At 49.6% G+C, this 27,962-nt stretch overlaps 1 protein-coding gene across 1 annotated transcript in view; it reads left to right on the top strand.

Moving 5' to 3' along the window:
• Positions 1-27,962, top strand: part of GDI2 (GDP dissociation inhibitor 2) — a 292,509-nt gene that overhangs the window by 52,347 nt on the left and 212,200 nt on the right. The window contains exon 2 of the mRNA XM_086918937.1: positions 26,527-26,634. Within this exon, the coding sequence (XP_086775063.1) occupies positions 26,527-26,634 (108 nt within the window). The remainder of the gene's footprint in view (positions 1-26,526; positions 26,635-27,962) is intronic.

The following is a 27,962-nucleotide window of genomic DNA, read 5'->3' as shown; positions in this document are numbered from 1 at the left end:
CCCCCAAACCGGTGCTAGGATGCTTGTTTCGAGTCCAGGGAGGACCTGGCCTGCCAGTTCGGGCTGGACTGTTCCCATGGGTAACAGTGTCTAGACTGATTAGCATATTTCTAGGTCCAAACTGGGGTGGCATGGTGAGCAAAAAAACGATGGATTAAGCCCAGATCAGTGACTGGGGTGAGTGGTTGAGAAGTTTCAGCACTCCTTCCATCATTTTGTTGTTTGCTATGCTTTTAGAAACCTGTCTGTTGTACCCCAGGTATAGTTTTTACTCAGTTGCATGGCCATTTTCCAATCTATCTTGCAAGTTTTTTTTAAGCAACCACAGAATAGTTCAAAGTATAATTTAAAGGTACCCTGGCTTATTGTTTTTTTTGGCTAAAGATCCTGCCCAGGTCAGTAAATTAAAAACGTTCTTATTTACAACCAGGGACTTAATTCTCCTTCATTGGCTCTTGTACCAGAGTTGAGTGGGGCATCAGTTAATTCTGGTTATTGATAAGCTTGACAATTTGACCTGCATTTTTTTCATGCATGTTTTTATAATACAAGTGCACACCAACATATTCACGTATACGTTAACAATTCAGTAATTTTCTGGAAGCAATAATGGGTTAAGCAGGAGTAGAAAATGGAGTATCGTCTGTGTGGAAGCACACCAAAGTGGAGCTATAAATGGAAGCAGTCTGCAACTGGTATACAAAACAGGGTGTTGATCAGAAGTCGGAGTCAGGAATTAGACCCTTATAGCAGTATGAGTATCTTAAGTCATAAAGATTTTGAAAAAATAACTAATAGGAAATCAAATGTGAGCTGGGGAAGAGGAACTGCTGGCATGTGACAAAGGCATTAATTATGTGGCGGCAAAGAGGTGATCATGTCCGGTCGATCCTGCGGGGGGGGAGGAAACCGGAGGAGGCCGCAATACGTGGAACCGGTGCCGGAGGGTACCATAGAGCTCGGCCCAAAAGTGAGCTGTGGATGCCAGAGGCCCATAATAAGGTTAAATTGTGCAGGAAGGGGTAGAAAAAGGAGCTCCGGGCCACAAGTCACTCCCATTGTGCAATTCAGTCAGCGCTGATAGCTGTTTCTCCCGATAATTACCTATCAGGTGTTGATGTAATGTACTACGCTCCCACGTAGAGGGCGATAAGGCGGGCACCCTCCTAGCGTGGCTCTCGAACCCCACTCGAAGATGCTCCCCCATACTCCAGCTAAGGAATGCGGCGGGCGCGGTGCAACACACTCAGCTGGGCATAGTCGACGGCTTCCAGACGTATTACGAGGGTCTCTACAAGAGCTCCCCAGGCGACAGGACGGAGCTGGCGGGACCCTTCTTATCTGGATTGCCCCTCCCACGGCTGGAGGCGGAACAGGCTAAGGATCTGGGCTCGGACGTCGCGCTGGAAGAGATCAAGGCGGCGGTGCGGCGCATGGCACGGAATAAGTCGCCGGGTATCGACGGGCTCCCCATAGAGTTCTACAGTAAGTACCTAGACGTTCTGGCACCGCGACTACTGACCGTGTATAAAGAGGCCAAGGACGCGGGCCGGCTGCCTCAGTCAATGCGGGAGGCGTTAGTGGTCCCACTGCTGAAGCCCGGCAGAGAGGGTGGCGACCCCGCGTCCTATCGCCCACTCTCCATGCTCACCGCAGATTATAAGATCCTGAGCTCCATACTAGCGGCGAGGCTCCTGCCTCACATGACGAGCCTGGTGCATGACGACCAGAACGGTTTTATACCGACGCGCAACACCACCATAAACGTCAGGAGGCTTGTCCGTCTCATGGACGGGCTGGACGGCGGGGCTGGGACGGAGTTGGTCCTCTCGGTCGACATTGAGAAAGCCTTCGACAGCCTGGAGTGGGACTACCTCTATGCTGTGATGGAGCGGTTTGGGCTGGGACCGGGCTATATTCATTGGACGAAAGTCCTGTATGCGGAGGCGTTAGCGAGGGTGAGGGTAGGGTCGACGGTGTCCCTCCGCTACCCGGTAGAGCGCGGAACTCGGCAGGGCTGTTCCCTATCGCCGCTTCTATTTGCGTTGGCCATAGAGCCACTGGCGGCTGAGGCCCGGACGGGACGGCATTTCCATGGAGTGCGAGCTAGAGATGGACAGCATTTTATCTCGCTGTATGCCGACGATTTACTGCTATTCCTCCGCGACGGCGTTGAGGACCTGCAGGGAGCGGAAGCGTTGCTAGGAAGCTTTGGAGAACTGTCGGGCCTGAGGGTCAACTGGCCCAAGACGAGTCTTTTCCCACTACAGGAGGGCACGGCCCAGCCACAACACCGGTCGGAAGCGGCCTGGGAACCCGCCTGCATCAAGTACCTGGGGGTCCATATTTACCACACGGCGGAGGCCCTGTTTGAGGGCAACCTGGGAAGATGCGTGCGAGGACTACGGGGCTGCATGGCCTTTTGGGCCACGCTGCCATTATCGGTGGCGGGCCGAATCTCTTTGCTAAAGATGGTTGCCCTGCCGAGACTGTTATATTACTTCCGGACGCTCCCGATCTGGCTACCCAGCTCCTTCTTTAGGCTGCTTAAATCTCTGGTAACAACGTTTATTTGGGGAGCGGGGCGCTGCAGAGTGGCGCTCGCCACGCTTTCTCGCCCGAAAGATGAGGGGGGACTGGCAGTGCCAGACTTTGAACTTTATTATCTTGCAGCCCAACTACAGATCTTCACGCAAGAGGTGGCAAGAGTATATCGGGGCCCGGAGGACGACAGCTTGCGGGGTACACCCAGACACATCCTAGCGTATATTACCCTCCAGCAGCGGCTGGACAATCGGGATTTATCGCTGGAACAGCGCACGTACCGACAATGCTGGAACAGAGTGCAGAGGAGGGCAGGGGTTCGGCGCCCATACGCACCGGAGATCCCTCTGGGCATGCTCACGGCTTTGCCACATGGGGGCGACTGGTCGCAGCTTCAGGGGTGGGAAGAGGCGGGAGTACAGGTGGTAGGGGACCTCTACGAAAATGGCGCGCTGCTCCCGTTCCAGGAGTTAATGGACCGCTTTGGTGTCCCGAGAGGGGGATTCTTGCTACATGCGGCGGTGACCAGGGCAATACAGGCCCACTGGGGGGCTGGCCTTGAGGAACCTGAGACGGCGGCAGCGTGCCAGTACACTATGATGGCGGCGGGCACGATCAAGGCGGTGACGTGCCTGTACAACCGAATGGTTAGAGAGGCTGCTCCCCCCCTTCCAGCCCTAAAAGCCAAGTGGGAGGCGGACCTGGGTAGGGACATACCCGACACAACGTGGGCACAGCTAATCCGTAGGGCTCGCAACAGCACGAGAAACGCTCGGTTCCAATTAATCCACTATTACACATTACACAGGGCGTACTTGACCCCGGGGAGGATCAGGCGGTATTTCGGGGCGGTAACAGCAACTTGTCCCCGGTGCCCGGAGGAAGGGGCGGAATTGGTGCATATGCTGTGGGCGTGCCCGGCACTTCGGGGCTACTGGCAGGAAATAGGGGAAGTGTTGAATGAAGTGACGGATAGGACCATAGACTATGGACCGGCGGAATGTCTCTTGCATTGGTTTCCCCATACCCCCAAGACCAAACTCACGAGCAAATTCATCGATATGGGGTTGATGGTGGCCAAGAGGGAGATCACTAGGAACTGGAAGGCGAGGGTGGGGCCAACTCCACGGAGGTGGCGTCAGGAATTTCTAAAATGGGCAGCGGCTGACAGCACACACAGATACCAGCTGGCGCGCAGGACCCCTACCCAAACTGCAGCAGACACTGCGACCTCATGGGAAGTGATGGTTCAAGCACTCAGGGATAGCGAGGCTAACGAAGAGGAGGAGGCCCCCGACGTAGACAGGGTGGGAGAGGCCAGTTGAGCACCCAGTAGCAGCAGGTATGCAGGGGGGCACTTACCAGTGCCCCAGGCATGTCCGCTAGAGAAGCCTTATTTGGGTGGTGGTGGGTGGGAAGGGGCAAGGGGGGGGGGGAGTTATAGGAATAGCGCAGGGGGTGGGAGTTGGGGGTATTAGCGCACAGTTGGGTAGGACTATAAAAGTAAGCATGCACATGATCCGATTGACAGCCACTCCTCTATCTAGAACGTCAGGCATGAAAGAGCAGAGACATCATCGCCGCCCAACCCCCGGGTTGTGGGCATAACGGCTGTGTACTGGTTGACGTACCACACTGTATATCTGCTCGCTCTTATGAAGCTGTTTCTAAATGTAAAGGCCTGTACAGGTATGCTTACAATAAAAATTATTTACAAAAAAAAAAAAATCAGGTGTTGATGTAGGCGGGCCCTTGGCCTCCTCTGTATGTTGTGCCATGCTTTCATCTTCTGCCCACAATCCTGGTGATTGATGTAGGAAAGTTCCTCTTTTATACATGGTCACCCCCACTTTTTGCACATTTGTACTGATGCATTTAATTGGAACTGCACTTGGTCCCTGCTAACCAGTGCCAGTGTTCTTTCACTAAAACACACACATGTTAATTGTAACCCAATTTGCAAAAACGTCACACCCATTTAAGACCCTGGTAACTCGTACCCATGGTATGGGTATTAAAAAGGAATCCTAAGGGCTGAAGTATGTTTATGTTTTTGAGATTTTTATTGCGCGCAAATACCCGAGGGTGTCTCGGCGCTGATCAGACTCCTGAGATGAAGCTACCTTTAAAATCATTGATCAAATAACCAAGTTTTCAGGAGATTTCGGAAAATAGTGAGGGTTGGACTGGTTTTAATGGGCAGAGGAAGGGAGTTCCACAGCTTGGGGGTGGCTACTAGGAAACGCCGGTCTCCCCAGCTGGCAGTTCTGGTACGCGGGACAGCAAGAAGATAGGTACTAGCAGAGCGAAGGTGTCTTTGTGGGGCATAAATTCGAAAGGCATCTTTAAGGAACCTTGGTCCGGAGTCATGAATAGCTTTGTAAGCAATGCAAAGAGCTTTAAATTTTATGCGATTCTTAACTCTTAGTCAATGCAAATGGCGTATGGCCATGGAGGTTGAGCGGCGACTGGGGATATCAAGCAGAATTCTGGCCGCTGCATTTTGTACGGACTGCATTTTAGCCCGAATCTGTTCCTGTGTGCCAAGAAAAAGGGCATTGCCATAGTCCAATTTTGAGAAGACAAGGGTGGTAATCAAAGTTTTCCCAGCTCCTGCCGGGAGGTACGGCAGCAGTTTTCTGATTTTTCTTAACATGAAGAAAGATGAAGAGACCACCTTGTTCACATGATGTTTGAACAGCAGCTTATCGTCGAACACAACGCCGTGGTTTCTGACCTTGGCAACTGGGGCCAGGGGTGGACCCATTTCACTGGGCCACCAGCTAGAGGACCATTCTGGTGCAAGGTTGCCAAAGGTCATAACCTCGGTCTTGTCCGAGTTTAGCTTCAAACAATTACTAGACATCCACGAACTTATGGTCCTCATTCCTTCCTGAAATCTAGCAGCCACAGCTAGCCCATCTTTGTGTATTGCCAACACCAATTGGGTATCATCCGCATAGGTGGTTAAGCGGAGACCCTGAGCTATAACATCTTAGATGCGGCGTAAATATCCCTCCCCAGTGCTGCGCTGTCCATTGGAACTAGTGCTGAATGGACGTCCAGTGGTCGTGCGTAGCACTGGGGAGGTAGTGCTGCAGTCGGCCAACGCCCCGACGTAGCACTTAAGAGGTAATGACTCTCGCCAAATCTGCCACATATATATTAAATAAAGTGGGGCTTAGTGTACAGCCCTGCGGCACCCCACACGGTAGGGTAAATGTTGGCGAGTAGAAGGAGCCTAGCTTTACTGCCTGGGTACGGTTAGCCAAAAAGGAGGCAATGAGGTCCCTGGCAAGGTGGGTCACTCCTAGGGAGGTGACACGGTCGATCAGGATGGAATGATCGACCGTGTCAAAGGCGGCAGAGAGATCTAGAAGGACCAGGATCGCTGCCCCATGTACTTTGCTACCCAAAGGGACCCACATTCAGACTGCTGACAGACTGCCTTTGCAGGAAGCGTGAAGTGGTGCAAGCCATTTCAAAAACACGACATTGTCCACTTCCTGTGTGCAGTGCTTCCATACACTGCATGTACTATATGTAAGTCACTCCTAAGTCAGGCCATGAGGCCCTTAAGGCAAAGTGCCTTATATTACACGTGAGGGCACATTGCATGAGCCAATATACACATGTGATGCAATGACTAGTAATTGAACTATGCTAGTGTTCAGGAAGCAATTTTGAGGACATGTACTTGGCATTGCTCATTGCGAGTTACCCAGCTACATGATGGCTTCACTGATAACACGGGTGTTTGGTATCAAACACCATGTCTTAATAAATCTGCACTGGTGCCAGTATCAGATTTATTGAGACCTGCACCTTGGAGATGCCCCCAGTAGACCTACTTGTCTTTTAGTGTGTTGCCTGACTGGTATTTTGCAGACTTCCACCACAGACTGGTTTCTGTCCACTGCATGGGAGAGCCCGTGCTCTCAAGGGCCGGGAACAATGACTGCTCAGTAGAAGGTGTTCTTACCCCCTCTAACAGCATGGCTAGCAATTTAGCATATCAAGCCCAGAGTCTTCAAAGCCTCTACTGCCTTTGAAATGCAACCCCAGCTTCTCGCTAGACCTAGGGAACCCCATCTAAGGCCCATTTAGCACCAGAGCAGGTGGGAAAATTGTTTTTCAGGAGATGTGTTGCACCCACAGGCTAGCCACACCCCAAAGGTGAGCTACTTGAAAGGAACAGCCAGAGAAGGGTTTTCCCATTTATTTTGTTTTTGGTGAAATAGGGACTTTTGGATCAGGATTATGCCCACTCCACACAGGATGTGGTCATATAGGGGGTGCAGTCATTCTAGGGGTAGGTAGCATATTGGCTACTACCTCGTACTCCCCTAAACGACCCAAAATTGAGTATTTGGGGGTCTCCCCAACATCCAATCCTGCGATTTGACTTCCAGGGAACTGAAGTACAAAGAAGAGCTGGCCCCGTGAGAACCAAGGACCTACACAGAAAGTGGTGGAAAACCCTACCTTGCTGCTGCCTCCTTAACAATTGCAAAGAACTGATTCTTCACGCAGCTGTGCATCCTCTCCAACACTTGAAGGGCTGCCCAGCCCTGCGACAACCAGCTTTCATCTCCCTTGGGGTGGGGGAGCCATCCCCTGCATCCACAGGCACCAACTGCATCTGTCCTGCTCACTGTGTTACAGGCCATTGGGCCCACAGAAGGAGCATCACTTCAGGAGGAGGTTTTAATGGTTCTAGGTCGTCCGCCCCGACTCTTAGCCAGATTTCCAGATGCCAGACCCTCCAGGGGCTACCCTGCACCAAAAAACTAAGTACCTGGGCACTTGCACCAACCATAGCTTGTTCGATGCCCAGCCAGGACACCACTGCCTTGGAAGCCTTTCTGCATGTCAGGGGATATCAGTAGAGGCGAGGGCATCGGCCAGATTTGCCCTGCTGTTTTGTTTTCTTTTCCTCTGCAGGTACATCAACAACCGTACGAGCCACAGGCACCTCTGCACCAGAGTTCCTCAGCCCGGACCCTCGACTTCTGACCGCGTCCCCTTTACCTACGGGTCCCCATGACCTAAGCCCCTTTTTTGGTTCACCCGTACTTGCTCTAAGTTCCACCTTGCAGGCTATGTGTAGCTCTTGGGGCTGCCATCCAGACTAGTACCTCTGCACTTGAACATCCCAGATAACTCAAATCTGCTGGTTGTTCTTTGGATCTTGGCTACTAGCAGCCTAAGTCCTAAAGAGCACCTCTGAACACCTCTTGCAAGTACTTGTTTGCTCTCTGTGTTTTTCCTCTCTTAGAATAACACTGTACGGTTCGAGGCTCATGCCTCAAAACCGGTATTTGAGTATTTGTTCTATTTTTGCTTGAGAATTTATATCTCCGTTTGTACTTCAGTTATTCTAAAGATCTAGATGTCTAAATTCGTATACAAATCTACTGTATTTTTATAAATTGGTCTGGGTTTTCTTTTAGAGTGTGGGAACCATTTATTGGCTTTGTGTGTGCAACAAATGCTTAACACTCCTCTTTGATGAGCATAAGCTGTTTGACCACACTAACACAAATAGAGCACTCCGGATTATAAAAGTAAGCCCTCTAAACCAATGGTGTGCCCTTACATTGGCATCACTAAATAAAATGCCAACTTCCTACAATTGATGCATCTTAACACCATCGCTGCTAAAGGAATTCTCCTCCTGTGCTGGCCCGATTTAAATGGGTGTGGTTGTGACGGAACCATTTCGTCATCAGCACAGCCCAACCGTGACTGATGACGGAATGGTTCCGTCACAAGCATCGAAGTGGTTAAGTTGAGGAAACAGTTGGCTGTCTTAGTTTTGACTCTTCCCACTGGGAATAGAGCATGGCTTTTTCAGGGTTGGTAGCGCTACCACTGGAGTTTGTCTTCACTTGTTAACTACCCACGCCAAAAGGCGATCTGATCTGTCCCCCTCAGAATATGTATGAGTGTGTAGCAGCATAATCTAAGCAGCACAGATGTGCTACCAGGGCATCCACCTCCTTGTGCAGTTGAGTTGTTAGTCCCAGAGTGATGGGCCATCGGCTGTTTATCTTTAAAGTCCCCCCCCACCCCTCAACATCCAAAGTATATGAGCCAATTTAGCTAAATGGGTCAAAAAGCTCTAAGAGATTTGGGTTGGTTTGTTTAGGGCCATAGATGCTACCTACTATTCTAAGCAAACCATCTACTCCGGCAAATCTACCTTCTAGGTTCACCTATGTAGACATGACGTAGAGGGAGATCCCCCACCTTTACATAATTCAAAATCCCTGGTGTAGTAGGCTGAATAATTAGTATTATATATCTGGCCCCTCCATCACTTATGGAGGCTCTCTCCCTTAGATTGCATGATGTGGGATTCTTGTAGAAGTGCTAAGTCGACCCCTTTTTCTTGTTTGAGGAGGGAATGAGTTTTGTATCTTTGTCAGCATCTGCATTTCTCTCATATTCCAGGAAATGATATGGTATGTGTGTGTAGTCACTTACTAGTGTCAACTGCATGTCTCCCCACCAGTGAGGGTCCCAAAGCACTCAGAATAGATCAGGCCGTGATAAGACTGATCTTCAGCTCCTTAAAAAAACAGTAGCCATAATTAGCCAGGGCATAACAGAAAGCAATGTAAATACAAAGGACGAGGTAAACTGCTGGCTGTATAAACTGTTCTGAGAGGTGTCTTTTATACATTAGGTAGAGTAACCTAATCGCCACCAGGTTTCCGTGGAGGGTACAGCCCACACCCTACCCGAGTAGTCTGGATTCATTGGTAGGCTGTAAGGGGTGGGACCAATTGGGCACACTTTAGGTATAAGAGTTTGATGGGTATAGCAAGGGATTTACCGACTCTCATTGAGAGACAGTTAAAGCGGTTCGATAGCTAAAAGGAATTGGGAAGGGGACAGAGGGTTAGGTAACTGTCTGGTGCCCTGTTTAAGTGGGAAGGAATCTGATAGGACACCGCTGGTTCTTATTTTATCACAGAAGTTAGAGAAAACAGCCATTGTCATCCTTATGAAAGAATCACCTAAGTTGAAGCTCGGCGTGACAACTCTTAAAAATGGCCATGCAACCTTATGGAATGCTTTTTCATAATCAAGGGCTATTGCCACCCCTGGGAAGGATTTGGACTTGTCAAGATTTAAGATATGGCCCAACAATCTAATATTGTTTTTGGAGAACCTACCTTTGATGAAAGCCAGGTTGATAGGTGGCCGTAAGAGAAGGTAATATTGTTTCGATTCTTTTTGCTCGGATTTTGGCATATCATTTACAGTCCAACTTAAGCGATATTGGCCTATAGTTTTCAGAATAAGTACAGTTTTTTCCTTTCTTGGGAATGAGTGCAATTATGGATTCCGCTGTGGTACCCTGACTGGATCCAGACTAGGCGTAGCTATGGAAGAGATCAAGAAGAGGAATGCGTAGTTAACCTGAGAAATGTTTCTAGAGGCGAGCAAACAGTGCATCAGGGCCAGGGGCTTTCCCCTAGTTAAAGAGATTTAATGGCGGATTGCAGGTCGGTTTCAGTGATAACATGATTTAAGAGGAGATCAAGTTTGGGAATGTTGAGTTTGCTTAAGTAGTCCAGGCTATCAGTGGAATAGACAGTCTTATTTTCATTGTATAGGTTTTTATAAAAGTCTCGGAAGATATTAAATATTTTCAATGGATTTAAGTGTAAGAGACCAATACTTATTTCTAACTGAAGTCATGTAGGGCTATTTTGTTTATATTTTGGGTAACCGGCTTAGTTGCTGCAATACAGTCTTATCGACTTGAATGTTGTTGCTCAAAGGCCTGCCATGGTGCTTGAAATCTTGTATTCATACTTTTTGCGGTTAAGGTTGTCTAAAAGGAGGGTACCTTTCTCAGAGTGGTGTCTACATTCTAACTGTTTAATTTAGGCTTAAAGAGCCTTCATTCCGGAGTTTTCTGAATTATTATTATTATTTTTTTTAATTTATTTATTTATTTTTTTGAAAACCTTTATTCATAAAAGGAGATACATGCGCAGGCCCACAACCATCATGGCCGGCCGCAAAAACAGTCAATGAAACAGGAGAAACTAGAGCAAATCAGTAAACAGGATATATCGAAGTATATAAGGAGCGTTTGAGGGGCTCGCAACAGGATATGAGGTTTTCATTTTATAAGTTTAGAAGAGAAGTAGGGGCTGCAACAACAAGGACATCACACCTCAAAGGATAGAAGCACCAAGGAGACGAAAGGGATTTTACCCCGAATACTATCGGAGATAGGCAATGACATAGGCATCTATGCAATCTAGGCAGCCACGGCGTTGATATTGAACTATAAACCATATTACAATAATCCACATTTCTAAAATCACCCCAGAGAGCCTACCCCCCCCAGAACAGAAAAACCGAGGCTCATCAAAAAGCCGGAAAAAGAAAGAAAGGTGTGAAACCAAGAGACAGCCAACCCTACTAAAGAGGAAAGAACCCTCCCAAAGACGGAAAAGAGCGATAGGGACCATAGAACAAAACAAACTAAAATAACAAACCCCCCCACACCCACCACCCTGCACCCCTGTAATGGCTACGGCCTAACCCACTAACAGCGTGCCTGTCGCCCCGAAACTGCCCCACAGAAAGGAAAATATAAGAAGAAACGGAGGAGGAGAAAAAACAAACAAGCCCCCGGACACCTGGCACCCCCCACCAGCGGCAACCCCCCCATAGCACAATCATCATCAAGCAATACTAAACAGTCAGCAATATTACGGGGAGGATAGTACCATGAAGAACCCCCTCCCCCCCCCCCCCACCTCCTACCCCGAGCCCGGTGAGGGATTTGGTGCAGTCCCGGCAAAACTAAACGGAGCAACCCCAGAAAAACGGAAGTCAACCCTGCAAGCATCACGAGGAGATCCATTACCAAAGGCATATCAGTGCAAACAAAGGGAGCGTCTCAAATGGTCCGAAGCAGTGGCAAGGGGCAAATAAACCTCAAACTCAAAGTCAGCCCTGACCAGTGCGAATCCATTCCGGAGCACATCCCGACCAAACCACATCCGACTAGAGGCAGCCAAAGCGTCCGTGGCAGATCAGGGCAGTGAAGATGGAACAAAGTCCGGTCACAAAATGGCGGCATCCCTCATGCAGACGGGCCGATACAAAGGAAAATGGCGAGCCCCGTAGACGGGACCCTGAGACTCGACAATGAAGTGCAGGACAGCCAGCGACGATACACCATCGGATAGGAGATGTAGAGGGAAGACCGTGTACTGTAGAGGATGAGGGAAAAGTGAGGCCGACTCTCAGAGAAACAAAGTCGGGCTGCCGCAAGGGCACCCCGAGATGGCGGGTCAATTCACTCGACTGGACCGCAGAGTTCTGTGCAGGCACTGTAGCGTCTGTGGCCGGTCTCGAGCAGAGATCATCCAGTTTCGCCGCCAGGGAGACACATGCGTCGGTAAATTGCAAGCGGAGCGCCCCAATCGCCGCCATTACGGATATCAGTGAATGTGCGCCTTCCACCCCCTCCATCCCGGGGTCCAAAGGACGGAGGGGGACACCATCTCCAGCCCACATCGCCGTGCTCCGGGTACACATTTGGCGATAGTAACAACACGGGCGCCCCAGACTAGCAAATCAGCACACACACCGACCGTGGGTGCAGCCCGTCAGCTCCCGGGACGGGAAACGAGGGTCAGGCACACAACCCACAGTCACGGTGCAGGAGGATCCCAGCACAGCACAGTGTCTCTACTCCGGCATCATCCATCAACGAGGACAAGGGACTCAAGGGTGGAAAAAATATTCAGACCCGGAAGACCGGCCACAATCGCGGTCCCACAGCCGATGTTGATCAGGTCTCTCTCGAGTATTTCAAAAATCGAGGTCCCGGCGGCAGCCCGGGAGTAGGCCGAAAATGGAACACAACATAACTTCGTCGCTGAAGTGAACAGAAATTCCGGGAAAGCACCGCTGGCATCAGGCAACCTTCATACATCCAGGCTCAGGGCGTGGGTAGAGGATAGACAACAGGATAGACGGGCCGCCAGTGGAGGTCGGCGGAGCCGGGAGCTTATGCGGCCATCTTGGTTCACGGCGTAGCTCCTGAGTTTTCTGAATTATTGATATGGCACTGATTCCTATTATCACTCTTCTAATAGTTGCCTTTAAGGCATACCATCGAACTTGGTGGGGGGACGAGCAGACTTCTGATTTGTTGTCCTTAAAGAAGTTAACAATGGATGATTGAAATGTTGCAGTGTGTGTAGGGTTTTGTAGTATTTCTTAGTTGAGTCTCCAGAATTTGTCAGAGGGGCCAGAAGCGACCCAGTCCAACGTGTTCGAGATAGCTGAGTGGTCTGAAATCAGTCTAGGTTCAATGTTAGAGTCCGGGACCATTCTCGCTAGGGTTGATGTTAGATAGTCAATCCTGGACAATGATTGATGGGAGGGACGAGTCAAAGGTATAATCTCTGGCGTCCAGGTGATGGAGTTCCCAGGAGTCGGAGAGAAAATAATACACATATTGCAGAGCAATTTGAGAGGCAGAAGGTCTGATGTTAGATCTCGAGTTGCGATCATTTGTGGGATTGAGTGTAAGGTTAAAATTGCCTTCTGTTATCAATTTGGTATCATTGCCCAGAAATCAGCACATCCATGGCCTTCAGAAACTCCAGTTTATTAGTATTAGGTACATAAATGTTTAGTGCATAAAAATCTATGCCTGCTTTGGATAGTTTGAGTAACCACCTCCTCTCCGTCGCCCACAAGAAGTGTCAAGTACCGGAAATTTGACTGTGTAAGTACTAGTTATAACACCATTTTTAGGTCGAGCCTAGCGCAGCGCGCATGCGCTGCTCTAGGAGATGACCTCTTGGAATCAGTCTGCACTTTTCTGAAACGTGTGTGTGGCTTTTTTTTGTAGTAATTGTATTGGCCTTTGCTTTTCTTTCAGAAAAGAAAGCACGCAATTGGCCAAGAGCTGGTCATGTCCCACCTTTTTCTCAAAATGTTGACTCCCACGGCATTCACCTTGCGGGAGCCATCTGTCTCCAATTAGCCTGGCCGCGCTTGTTTACATTTGCCTGTCTCGCGGTCGCTTTCGTGCCGTGCTTGTTTCTTTCAGTCAAGCCACTTCGAGCTCCGTTGCGGTATGTTATTTGTCCTTGTTTGTTGTGCAAACCTTTACCAAGCCTCGGCGATGCTTTTCTTTAAAGCCAAATTGTACAGAAGGTAGGTTGCACTGTTGCGGTGGCATGCCATTCGGCTGCCACTTTCATTATGCTCAAAAGGGTGAATTTGGATGACAAAGGACGAAATAAAATACAATCCAGCACAGTCCAAAGACCTGTCTACACCCATCAATGCAATATCATCCGGGCAACTTTGCCTGCTGTGCGTGTATACTTTGTGTCGGCTCGGCAGCAGCCCTTTCTCATTTTGCAGAAGAATAACAAATCTTTTGTAATTGACCATGCGCTGTTAAAATCAGACGAGTTCTGCGTAGGCTGCTAAGCAGCGCATGTTGCGGACTACAATCACTCAGCGGCAGGTATGTGATTCTTCAGGTGCGCCTAAAGTGCCTGCTAAATCATTGTGCATGTAATGCGATTCTCCACATGAGTGTAGCAATGATTAAAATGTTTTCAGCAATCATGTATTCCCAGGCCTTGAAAGGGATCCTTATCGATGAAAAGTTGAGTGATTGACAAGATCGTACTTCAGAATGTTATTTTCGGTGTTTTTTGCCTCTGCTGGTTATTAAACATTTTTGCAAATTCTCTTTTGAAGCATACTCCAGTTTTTATCTCCCTGTCTATCAGTGGCATGTCCTTTCCTCTTTCTCCCTCTTCCTCATTGAGAAAGAAAGTTAAAAATCTGGTGGGTCATCTCCACCTTTCATCTTTCTCAGGTTAATAAATTGTCTACTGTTAAACAGGTTTAATATATATATTTGAATGGTGCAGCAGGTGCAGTGGCACCTAGCGAAAAAGTTGTCGGAACTCCTCTAAACACCTAATATTACTATATTTTACAACTAAACGGGCAGTCAAAATGCAGTTGAAAGAGGCTTTATTTAGATGGTGCAGCAGGTGTAGTGATACTGGGGCCCAAAGCTCTAGGAGCCCCTCTAACCACCAACTATTGCAAAATTTTACTACTAAACAGGCAGTCTTTAAGTGCTCTACAACATAGCTTAAACACATTAGCAAAGCCAATAGCTCTGGCAAAACATTTATAAGGTCCCAAAGGTGAGACCTATTGGCTATGCCAATGCTTGTTCTTTTTTTATGTGGGCGAGCCGTAAACCTCTGCGATCCGGGGTGCGTTGAGAGAAGAAATGTCTTTGGCATCTAATTTTGGATTCTTGTAAGATGAGCATATCATTTGAATTTGTGAATCTTCCTTCTTTTAACTTAATTATTCAGCCTCCTACTGTTCAAGGAGACCAATGTTAGGGAGTTTGACAGCATCAATGTTAAAATCAGCAAAAGCAGGATGTATTGTGGTTAGCCAAGCCCTCACTGGGGCAGAGTTCCCAGAACACGTAGGTGGAAGCCCAATCCAAGCATGTATTGCAATTTGTTCTCGCAAAACATGACTGTGACATCATCCGAAAAGAAAAGGCAACTAGAAGATTGGGAGCAGGTAAGAGAAACAACAGAAAAGAAAAACTTAAAAATAAAGCCTACCTGCTCCAACGTGCCCCTCCGCAGCTCACTTACCCCACCCATCCTGGAAGTTGGACGACGTAAAATCCAAAGGTAGAAATTAGAAATTGGAACGATATAGACAATTCACTTTTTTCCAGACTATTGACAAACACTTGTCTGGTCATTGCATCTGATCCGAATACAGCGACTGAGCAATTTCTGAATTGGATAAGTAATGCCACTAACCAACTCGCACCAGAAAAAGCTATCTCTAAAAATAGATTGTCCCCCTCTGCTCCGTGGTTTACGGATTCTCTTCGAGAACAAAGACAGCGGTGTAGAAATTTAGAAAGAAACTGGCGAAGATCCTACTCTTTGGAACAAAAGATGTGCTATAAGAAAGAACTTACAAAGTATAAAAAAATGATTTTGGAAGAAAAAAGAAAAAAGAAAATTCTACACATCCAAGATAGAAACAGCAAACAACTCATACAGAGAATTGTATCAAGAAGTGAAACAGCTATCAGGTAGAGCACCTGATCCTGTCCCTCTGCCATCTTAAGCATTCACCGACGCCTTAGCGTTATATTTCTATGGAAAGGTAGATAATATTTATGCAGAGTTTTCCTCCAAAGACTCTATTCATTCTGATCTACCTAGTACTACATCCCCCCCGATTTTTATTTTTTACAATTTAAAGACATTCCAGAACAGCATACCATGGAAATTTAAAAATCTGTAAAGGCCGGGTCTGCCCTTGACCCATGTCCACCTAAAACTCTCTCCCCAGTCATAAATTTGATTGCACCGGTGATAAACCAGATATGTAATGCCATGTTTGAGACAGGGATTTTTCCAACTAGATGAAAAAATACACTTCTTAAACCAATCCTTAAGAAACCTAACCTGGATGCAGATGATTTGAAAAATTATAGACCCATAGCTAATTTGCCTTTTCTGGCGAAGGTTGCAGAAAAAGCAATGAACATGCAACTGTCAGAATTTATTGAGGAACATCGTCTGCTGGACGATACGCAGTTTGGGTTCCGCAAGCTGCATGGAACCGAAACTGCTCTCATCAAGGCTTCAGAAGACATAAGGATAATTAGAGACCAGGGAGGCACTGCAGTGCTCATATTGTTGGATTTGTCAGCAGCCTTTGACACGGTCGATCATGATATCCTGATCGACCGTGTTGCGGCACTAGGCATCCAACAAAGAGCTAAAGATCTACTGTCTTCTTTCCTGTCAGAGAGAACGCAGACAGTTAGTCTAGGGCCATATCGATCGGCCAATCTAACCCTTCCCTGTGGAGTCCCTCAAGGCTCATCCCTAAGTCCGACCCTTTTTACCATCCAGGTGTCGGACCTAGCTAGAGTGATAAAATCTTATGGGATGAGCCTTACCTCTTATGCTGATGATACTCAGCTGGTGTTGGCTATAAATAGAGATGGAGACACTGTAGCAGAGTCTTTCCAAAGAGGCATGCTGGCCGTCAAGGATTGGATGGCCAGCAATTGCCTCAAGCTTAACACCGAGAAGACGGAGGTGGTTATCTTCGGGGAAACTGTCACCTGTCTGGTCCAGTTCTTGGTGGCCTGCTTCACTGGGGTCGATACCTCAACCAGTCTCAAAGGTTAAAACCTGGGAATAACATTTGACAAAAATCTAAATTTTGTTCCCCATGCTAACCAAGTGGTGTCCACCGCCTTCTTTAGGTTTAAAGTATTTTATTGAAGCAGGGTAAAGAAGGAAACAACAGGGCAAGAAAAGAAAAAACCACAGGTGCTCCACAATAAATGCATACAGTATATTAGATACATCGAAGCAGTTCAGTTCCTGCCATAGGCTCCCTCCGGCATGGATACACAGCTTGTGCGCCTGTGGTTAAGGACAAAATAAAAAAAGAAAGGGGGGGGGAGGGGAGGGGAGGGGGAGGGAAGGGGAGGGAAGAGGAGGGAAGGGGAGGAGGGAAGGGGGAATGGAGGGGGAAATGAGGGGGGGGGGAAAGGGGGATGGGGAAACAACCCTGCTCCCCAACCTACAAAGCCCCCCAACTACCACACCCCAACCCACCCCCTGTACTGTGCCAATGACCTCCTGCTCTCCCCCCATAGCGACCCTCCGGTCGACTCCGCTACTCAACACCAACTCCGACCAATCAAACAGGCGGATCCGGTGGCGGTGTCAGTCTTAGCAACCTAAGATACCTGGGGCAGGTGATCTCCCTGAACTCCGAACACAACAAGCCATGGAAAGGCGCCCACAGCTCCTCAAAAGCATCTGTATCCCCCAGTGCTACCAAAGACATCTTTTGCATGCCAAGGACATGCCACAATCTATGCAGCCAGCCGACAACAGTGGGAAGTGTGGTGGAGCGCCAGTGTATGAGAATGTTTTGCACCGCTGACCCTAAGGCTATCGCAATCTGTCTGCCCCTTCTAGACCTGAGAGGATACATCAACCCATTCGGCAACCCCAGCAGGACATAGGCAGGGAACCGTGGCAGCTCTATCTTAAAACATTTGTCCACCTCACCAAGAACCTCCTCCCAATAAGAAGCCAAAAGGGGACAATCCCACAGTATGTGTGTAAGCGTGCCAGTTTGGCCATAGTTACGCCAGCACGTCCCCGGGATTGACCTATCCATCTCACGTAATTTCTCAGGAGTGCGATACCAGTAGGTCGAAATTTTAGTGAAGGTCTCCGTGAGCCCCATGTGATAGGCCGAGTGGCGTGAGCGGTAGGAGATGTGGTCCCATTCTGTGTGGCTCAACACTCGTCCGAGCTCCCGTTCCCAGCGCTCCCTACCGGGGTTGTGAATGTAAAAGGGGGGGGGCTGCAGCATCTTGTACAAATCGGAGATAAGTTTAGCGTCCGACGTGCGAGTGATTAACCAGCGCTTGTACACCGTGATCTCCCGATCCGCCGATTCGCGCACTTGGGGTTGTAGTGCCCAGTGGCGCGCCTGCATATACCTCATGCGCTCCGTCTCAGGGAAGCCGTATTCCCGCCGTAAGTCCTGAAAGCGGATGACACCCTCGGGCCATATAGGTGATGCAAAGCGCAACAGCGGGCCGCCCGCCAGCGGTCGTAAGCACCAGGCTCCAATCCCGGACCGAAGTCCGGATTGCCAGTTAACGGCGTGAAGGGGGAGGGGAAGGTAGTAAATTCATGCTTAATGGCCACCGAGTCCCACACACGAAGTTGGACACGTGTCACAAAAGATGCGTAGAGGTTGGAGGGCCGGTGTGACCTCCTCAAGAACGGCACCTCCTGTAGCGTTCTGCCTGCTACCGCCTGGTCCTGGAACAGCCAGTGCTTGTCTGACTCCCACCGGCTCCATTCCACCAGGTAGCGAAGTTGGGCGGCCTGGAAGTATTTCCGTAAATCTGGTATCCCCAGCCCCCCAGATTCGGGCGCCAGCGTAGCAATGTTCCTCTTAATCCGCGGTCTACGGCCCTGCCACACAAACCGCGCAATGGCCGATTGAGTCTCTGCAAGCCACCCTGTGGGAGGCTGGAGCGGCAACGCCCTAAACAGGTATAGCACCTGAGGCAGGAGGGTCATCTTTACTGCGGCCACCCTACCGAGCAGCGACAACGTGCCTTTGTCCCACCGGCCCAATTCCACTCTGATTTTGGAGCTCAAAGCCGCATAATTGGCCGTGACCATCGCCGGGAGGGAGGGCGCCAACAGGATCCCTAAATACGGAATTTGGTCCCTGGACCAGCTCAGAGGATAAAGTCTCTGCAGTTCCGCCCTGGTGGCGCCGGTGAGCGAAATGTCGAGGGCAGCTGATTTCCCAAGGTTCACCTTGAAGCTCGCCACCGCGGCGAAGAGGTCCAATTCAGCAATGCAAGCCGGCAGCGACCTCCGTGGGTCATCGAGCATCAAAATGACGTCATCTGCATAGAGGCTGATCGCGTGGGGAAATGTGCCCATTTTGACCCCGACAATGTCGGAGTTCTGGCGAACCCTTTGAGCAAACGGCTCCATATAAAGAGCAAAGAGCAATGGGGACAGAGGGCATCCCTGTCGCTTGCCCCTCTCTATGGGGAAGGGCCGGGAACTGCCCCCATTCACTCGGACCACCGCAGACGGGAACCGGTAACAGTTGAAGATTAAGTGCCGAAACTTCTCGCCTATCCCGAACTTGCCCAAGACCTTCTCCAGGTGGGGCCAGTGCACCCGGTCGAATGCCTTCTCCGCATCTATGGAAAGGAGCATTCTTTCCCCGGGGATCCTGGAGGCCTTCTCAAGAATATGAGTCACCCTCTTTGTGTTGTCCACTGTCTGCCTACCAGGTACAAAGCCCGCCTGATCCGGGTCGACCATGCCCGGGAGATGAAGTGCCAAGCGTGCTGCCAATATGCTGGTGTACACTTTCAAGTCCGTGTTCAGCAACGAGATAGGGCGATAAGACCCACAGGCAGTCCTGTCTTTGCCCGGTTTTGGGATCACGGAGACCGTGGCTTGCAGGAATTCAGGGGGAATGGCACCCGGTTCCGCGAACGTGTTGAAAAGGCGGGTCAACAGAGGCGCCAGCTCCTGACAAAAGGTTTTATAAAACAGAGGGATGAAGCCATCCGGGCCCGGGGCCTTGCCCGGCTTGAGCCGGGAGATCGCCGTGACCACCTCCTCGATACGGATCTCCCGTTCCAGGTACTGGGCCTGTTCCGGCGTCAACGAAGGGAGCTGCACCGACTCCAGGTAGTCCGTCTCTGCCCGAGCAGAAGGGACCTCACCGGTGTAGAGATCTGCGTAAAAATTACGGAAAACATCCGCTATCTGCTCATCCCCCGTGACCGGGCGCCCGGCCGGGGTAACCAATTCCTTCACTCGGTGCTGTTGGTGTTGCACCCTGAGCTTGTTGGCTAGGAGCCGTCCGCAGCGGTCGCCACCGGTATAATACTTGTGCTTCAGACGAAGCATCGCGTATTCCGCCCGGTCCGTGTCCAGGGCAGACAAGAGTTTTCTGGCGGCTTTCAGTTGCCTCCAGATCCTGGGGGCTCCCGTTCTGTGATGAACCTGCTCCAGCTCCCGCACCTGCCGGGTAAGCTCGTCCCTTTTGAGCTGTCGGTCCTTGTTCTCCGCCGAGGAGAGAGCGATACTCGCCCCGAAGCACAGCCTTCAGAGCTGCCCATTGCGTCGCGCGGGAGGTTTCGTCATTGTCATTTACGCGCTGAAATTCCGCGATGGCCGCGCGAATCTGTTCCACCGTCGACCGCTTGTGCAATAATGTGTCCCGGAGTCGCCAAACCCCCCTCGGCCGGGCCATCGGGGGCAGATTGAAGGTGCCCTCTACCGGCGCATGATCGGAAAGAGAGAGGACCCCCATGTCAGCGTTCGAGGCGGAAACGAGCATCGGTCCCGACACAAGTAAATGGTCCAGCCGCGCATAAGACTTGTGTGCGTGGGAGAAGTAAGAATACGCGCGGGTAGTAGGGTGGAGGTGGCGCCACATGTCATGCAAGTCCAGCTCCTCAAGTCGGGTGCGAACCGAGCCCGAATGCTCTCCCAACTGGTGGCGCCGTTGCACAGACCTGTCTAGCGCCGCGTCAAAAACCAGATTCAGATCCCCCCCCCCAACACTATGTGCCTATCAGAGGTGGACGCCACATCATCCAGTGCCCTATGCAAGAATTGCTCCTGGCGACATTGGGGCCGTAGATAGAGCCTACAGTCAGCACCAAACCTCCCACCCTAATCCTGTACGCCAAGAGCCTCCCTTTCTGCTCCGCCACTTTGTGTAAAATCTCCCCCCCGGAACCCCCTGGAGAACAGAAGTGCAACCCCTGCCGTTTTGGAAGCGCTGGAGGAGAAAAGCTGCGTGGGGAACTTAGGGGTACGCATTCTGGGACAGTCTTTTGCCAGCAAATGGGTCTCTTGTAACAGGCAGACATCCGCCTGGGAATTCTCTAGCAGAGACCGTACCGCTCGCCTTTTAACCGGATTATTCAGCCCTTTCACATTCAGAGTGACAACTTTAAGAGCCATCAAGGAGGGGAACTAACGAAACGCACATAAGCGGGCTAGGCCCAGCAAGCGAACATAGAAGCCACTTCACGAAACCCCAGCGCGCAGCAACATAGGCATCTTTGCGGCACAGTACAGACCCCGAACCCCACAACCCCTCAACAGGAGGAACCCCCCCCCCCTTCCCCTGGAACATCACAAACCCAACCCCACACCACTCCCAACTCCCAGTCCCCTCGCTTACCCCCAAACTCAAAACACCCCCCTGCAATTCCCATTCCCGTTCCCCGCTTCTCAAACCATAGAAAGAAGTCATTGTCCCAGTCCGGTCCTTTACGGACAAGGCCGTGGAAAGTCAGTTTAGTGGACGTCCAGCCACCAACACCTGCACTCGCCATCCCGCCCCACCCGCCCCTAGAACCCCCGCACCTGCGATAAGAAAAGGCTAATGCAGACTCCCCCCGGAGTGAGTTCAGGCCGTCAGGGCCACTTCACCGGTCGCCGTTGCTCTGGAGGCCTCCTGGATGGCGGCCGACATATCCGCCCGAATCGTGGGCGAGTCCGGCCGCTCCGGCGGCGGGGAGCGCCTCTCCCCAGCCTGCTGCCAACCGTCCCGGGTGCTGCGTCTGCGGCGCGGCGTCGGGGTGTCTGTATCCGATGCTGTGATGCCCAATACTGTGCAGATATCCTGAAGGGACCGGAGCTGGTGCAATATTCCGTTCCACCGAAAAATCCGGCGGAAAGGGTGCTCCCAAGAGTACTGTGTCCCCTGTTCCCGGAGGAAGTCCGTGGCGATTTTAAAGGATTTTCTTTTCTGCAGTGTAACCATAGATAAATCCTGATAGAGGGCCACCGGGCGATCACGGAATCGGAAAGGCTGCTGCCGCCGCGCCTCGCGAAGGATCCGTTCCTTTAGGGGGAAGTCCGGCAGGAAGGCCAAGATGTCCGGGGGGGCCGCCGTGGCCCTGCGGGGTCGGCCCACTCTGTGCGCTCTGTCTATGCGAACCTGGAAGTCCTCTGACTCCCCCAGAATTGAACGGAAGAGGGCCTCCAGGTATGCGGTCACGTCCTCTCCCTCCTCGCCGGACGGGACGCCCCGGACCCTGATGTTCCGCCTGGACCGATTTTCGAGGTCCTCGGCGTGGGCCTGCAGCTCGATCTGTTGCTCCCGCAGCCGCAGGACCTCTTGCTGCAGGTGGGTGATCTCCTCGTCCCTGGAGTGACCTGCTTCTTCCACGGTGTTGACTCGTTCTCCCAGGGAGTCCACCTCTCGCCGAATCTCGCGGACCTCCCCGGCCACCTCCCGCTTCAAAGTCTGAAAATCCTCCCGCAAGGAGCTAAACAGCGACTCGAGGAACGATCGCGTCACCGGGGGTTCACCGTCCTCAGCGCCTCTGGAAGGGGCCGGGGAGGTCGTGGCTGTTTGACTCCCTCCGCTGCGTAGGGCCCCACGCCCCAACATGTCCGGCAAAGTCCGATCACCCCTCCTCTGGCCCCTAGCGTTCGACATCCTGGCGGTACGGGAATCCACGATGGCCGTCGCTCGTGACCAGTGCCAAGGCAGCTATACTCCGGCCAGAAAGCTCCGTCACATAGAGGCCCCGAGCAAGGCCGGGCAGCCGGTCCGGGGTTCACAAAATGGCCGCCCGTTAGTCAGTGGGCCAACGCCCAGGGAGTGAGGCCTACCTCCGTCGCGGGTCCAGTAGCAAAAAACACCGCCGGAGGGCAGGCGTAGGCAGTCGGGGCCGGCACTCCTAGTCGAATAACAGCTCCGGGGGCGTAACACTGCTCCTCCACAACCAGGGCTCGGCCGGAACGGCCGTACGAGGCTAGGACTCTCCAGGCCCCGGTCTTGCGTAGCGGTCGGAGGCCGACTCCGCCTCCCCCGGTCTCCTCCGCTCGGTTCCGCTCTCTCCGATTTCCTCCGTTCGGCTCCGCTCCGCCGGCGAAGCCTCCGCCGGCACCTACTCGGCCACTTCGGCTCAGACACTCCACCGGGACACCACAGGTAGCTGAGCACGCCGTCGAGACCCCAAGCCTGGAAGCCTCGCGGCCTCGGGATCCCACACCGGCCGCCCAGCGGGCTCCGCCCCGGGCTATCTCGGTCAGATTCGCACCTCCGGCGAGGCAATCAAAGCTCAACGGCCACTCCACACCACCACCGGGGTCACCAGGCGCAGTCACCGCTTGATCCGGGGGGGAATCAGCGGTTGCAAGCGGTGCAGGGTTTCAGGGGCACGGGAGCTCTCGGCAAGTGCGACCTCTCAGCCCGCCATCTTGGCCACGCCATCCACCGCCTTCTTTAAACTTAGAATGATCAAGAAACTCATTCCATTCTTACCAGAAACTGCAGGAAAGACCCTAGTTAGTACGTTAGTAATATCGTCACTGGATTACTGTAATAGACTATTTGCAAATGCACTGTAGGGTTATTAACAAAATGCAGACGGTCCAAAATGCAGCTGCTCGTCTGCTTTCAGGGACCCCAAAATGTCAGCCAATCTCACATGTTATTCGGAACTACCATTGCCTAGCGATCAAGAATCGCATAAAATTCAAAACCTTATGCTTGACCTCTAAGGCTATTCATAAACAGGGCCCTCCGTTTCTAAGTGAACAACTGGCTTTTCATTGTCCTTCGAGAAATCTTAGATCTAAGACTGCACTTCAGCTATTGGTTCCCCGTAGTAGGACAGTCTCTTGGGGAGATAGGCGTTTTGTGGTGACAGCAGCAAAGCTTTGGAATACATTGCCTTTAAACATCCGTATTGCCTCATCACTGCTTCAATTTCGTAAGATAATAAAGACCTGGTTGTTTACCAGTAAATCGAAGCTCTAACATCCTGCATAGAATCTGTAGCGCCGAGACGCCCAAGGGCATTTGTTTACGCTTTTATAAATTTAAATAATAAATAAATCGAATCCGCACGCCTTGCATGCACCATAAGAGACAGTAGTCTAAAAAGGGTACAGAATGCAAGAAACATGTGGGCCTGCAGCTCAACTGGCGATACGAGTGAGTAATCAAACACATGCAATAATTGTTATACCTGAAGATGTAAGGATCATAAAGTGTTCAAATCTCCCTGTAACCCAACAGAAAGAAAGAAGAAACATCCAACTGAGCAGACAAAGATGTATTCACAGAGTAAAGGACCAGAAAAACATGGAGATATATATCTCATCAGGGTGAGATAAATAACAAACTGATCTTGGGAAGGAGTAACGACAAACCAGCATAGTAGACCTAAATGACACATGTGTGGATATGAGAAATTGAAACAAAATGTAATTTATTTTAGGCTTGGAGTCAATTACACTGTAGGAAAACAACCACCATTAAGGAGCGCCTCCAAGGGTTGATGTTAATACCCCAAATTATAGTATTAGTGTAGGGAACAGTGTATGGGAAACACTGGGAAAGTAACCAAATATGTTTTACAGCTTAAAAGGCAAGTTATTGTTGGCAAGTGAAAGAAAAGAATATTTCTGTAAGTATATTACAACACTGCTGTATTGGAGGCAGGAGTGTCCTGCTCGGCTTCCTGGATATTGTCCGTAAATGATGACCGGTCACAGTGGTTGTGGAAGAGGCGGGTAAAACCTTTGAAAGTGATAGACACCTGGCAAGACCTGCAAAGGAAAAGGGAATGTTCTTGCTTCGAAGTCTGGACTTGAGGGATAGGAAGCCCTTCCATACTTGAACAGTATTTATGGAATAGTCCTATAATCTGGTAATCCTGTGGCCTTCCCATGCAACAAATGTATGCTTTCAGATTAAATCCAAAATTAGTTTGTTTTGGTAGCAAAGTGGTTTACAAATGTTAGGTCTGTGTGGACCAGAGATGGAAGCATGGCCATGTTGGTGTGAGGGAATTCGATGAGCTCTTTCAAGCTCAGTGTTTTTCTAAGATAATATTGGTGTAGCAATTGGCAAAGCCAGTAGGTCCCACACGTTAGATGTTTTGGCTTTGCCAGTGCTTGTTTTTCCGGCTGCGTTCATTACCATGTCATTATGATTTCCATTCCTCAAAAAGAGGCTGGAAATACTGATGTTTTCCCCTACCAGTGCGTCAAAAACTCAGAATGTTCCAGCTCTGCCAAGCAGGAAACCAGTAAGGGTTCACCTGGTGAAAACCCTGTCGATGCAGTGATATTGCCACATCTTGGAACCCTGATTTGGCACAAACTCTGCGTTTGCACCCTAACTGCAATTCTCTCTGGAAAGTCCGCAGTATGATGTCATAGAAACTAGAAAAAAAGCGTGACTGAAATGCTAGCTGACAGGTGTGGCCGATTATATTGTGCAATCATATTTTTATTTTGGCCTTTTTACCTAACACAAAAGTAGCCCAAGGGCGTTGGACCACTGTGCAGTAACATTATGTTTTCATGCCTTAAAATCGATGTTTCAGCACCATTTAGTGCTTTGTTTTAGGAGTCTGTGTAATTTTCACCTTAATATGTTACTTATTGCAGCGCTGTAATTCTTAAAAATATGCTTATAATATTTTGCAGTTACAGGTGGACGGTCTTTGAAGCGTCCTTTCTGTTTTATACAGGTTCAACCTTTTCCAGGTAGAAATGCCTCTTTTCCTAATGTCGTCCTCCTGATCTTTCACACCTGGTTGCATGCTGCCCCTTTCACAAAGCTCTCTGAAGTAGGCGAATGTTAACACGAGGGCCATACAAAACAAACACTAGCTGCTTTACATCTCCCTTTTGAGAAGGTTTATTGAAACTTTCTTCAGTGCTTTTATCAAGTGATGATACACACCATTGGTCACCTGAGTAATCTCAGATTTTTTTTAATGTGGTTATGTAATGCCTTATTTATTCTTCATTGTACTGTATGTAGCCTATTTATTATCACATTCATATTGCTTGAATTAATTTACTCTAGTCTAAACGGATCTCCAAATTTGGATCCATCTTTTTCAGTTGATAGCTTGCAAATAAAACCCTTCCCATAATTTAAGACTCTAGTACCACTAAGGCGTATACCCCAACTTGTGCTGCTTGCAGAGCTATCCTCTCGCTTCTTTACTTTCTGCCACAAGCTTAATATGCAATCATATGCTGCTATGTTAAGCACCCACCCTCTTGGCATCATTCACAACACCAATTATCAACTCTAATAGATGGTACCGCAACCAATAATAACCTTTCATCCGTGCACCAATATGCCGTTAAGACCTTTACTGGCAAAATGAATTTATACATCTAGCGGTCAGTGAGAGCACTGGCCGAAGCACAGATCTCCACTTGCACACTACTTTTTCCCTGTACAGTTCTCCAAATAGCATTTCATCTACTCTTTCAGTGGAAATTGAACTCACTTTATCTGAAATGCGCATATTTGTCTTTTCAGGAATGCATTCTATCGGGTATAATGTCTGTCAACAGCAAGAAAGTGCTTCACATGGACCGCAACTCTTATTATGGTGGTGAAAGTGCCTCTATTACGCCTCTGGAGGATGTAAGTATAATTTTAATTTAGGGTTTTGCCTATGTTATAATTACCGCCTGGGGCCAGTCCTGATTTTTCGCCAACACCATCTTCCGATTTTATACTTAAAACTTGGATTCAGACTACTGTAATTCTAACTATTTCGCAATATCGGGATTTGCAAAATTCCCCCAATATATGTGAAGTCCTGCCATGCCCACATACTTTATATATACTGCTGCGAAAAATGGAAAAGGTCCTGGGCTCTCCCATGATCTTTGCTATTGTATTCCATTGCTCCTGTGCTTGGAGAAAAGGCTGCCTTGTACTTGTCTTAACATGCCTCTGCGTGCCTCGAGCTAAGTCTTGGTGCGAGCCATATAGCATGTCGGGTTCTCATTTTCCAGTGCCTATTTAAGCAGCCCGTCTGATTTACCAACAGACGAGTAAAAGGTCTGTTCCCTGCCCTCCTTATTCATGTCTTATTGCCCTTTACTAATCCATTGCAAACAAGGCTAAAGCAGACAAGAGGAGCATGGACAGCATTGGTGCCTCAAGCGGGCTTCTTCTGAAGGAATATGGAGCTGCCTAATTCCCTACCTAAGCTGAGAGGTGATATTGTTCTGGAGGATTAAGTGCGTGTGTGAGCACTTCTTGCCCATACCAATGTGGCTTAGAGACGGGCTAGCCTGTTGGTAGGCTGCTACACCGAATTCAGATTTGTATGCCTCGTTGTTTGCCCTTATATTGCTGTTACCATAGCTTTCTCCGCTTGCAACTTAAATCACGCTGCTGCTAAGTCACAAACATGATGAAATGTGTCTGTGACCACTGAACATTCATGAAAAGGCATGCTAAGACGGTTACAATGTAAATGGCAACATTATTGTGAGATTTTGCTTATTTTTCCTCTTTGAATATGCATGCACTCCGTTTAAACCTTTAGTCCGTGGTAAAGTTGCTTGCGGCAAACTGGGCATCTGTGAACTCTTATTTTGCATCACAGAAATAAATGAATTATGAGGTATTTTAAAACACTGAGTTAATTACTAGCAAACGTATGCATAAAATGACTGACAGTAAAATAATGTGCTGCAAAAAACCTGATAGATTACCTCACAATCTCCATATTTCTGTTGCCCAATTCCCTGTTTCATGCCGCAATATCCTGGGGGGGGGGGGGGGGTCTGCTTAAGGCTTATCCTTTAGTAAGGTGCCTATTAAAGGGTTGGGCCATGCAAATAATTCCTGTTGTAAGGTAGTTAAGTGTAGCTTACTTGGCAATTAAAGGCTTCGCGTTGGCAGAAAGTAGTTACTGCACCCATGTCTTTTTTTACTTTCCATCTGAGTTTATTTTT

This window comes from Lissotriton vulgaris, chromosome 1_1 (genome assembly GCF_964263255.1).
Source record: "Lissotriton vulgaris chromosome 1_1, aLisVul1.2, whole genome shotgun sequence".
Lineage (NCBI taxonomy): Eukaryota > Metazoa > Chordata > Amphibia > Caudata > Salamandridae > Lissotriton > Lissotriton vulgaris.
This window is presented reverse-complemented; position numbering and strand designations above follow the sequence as displayed.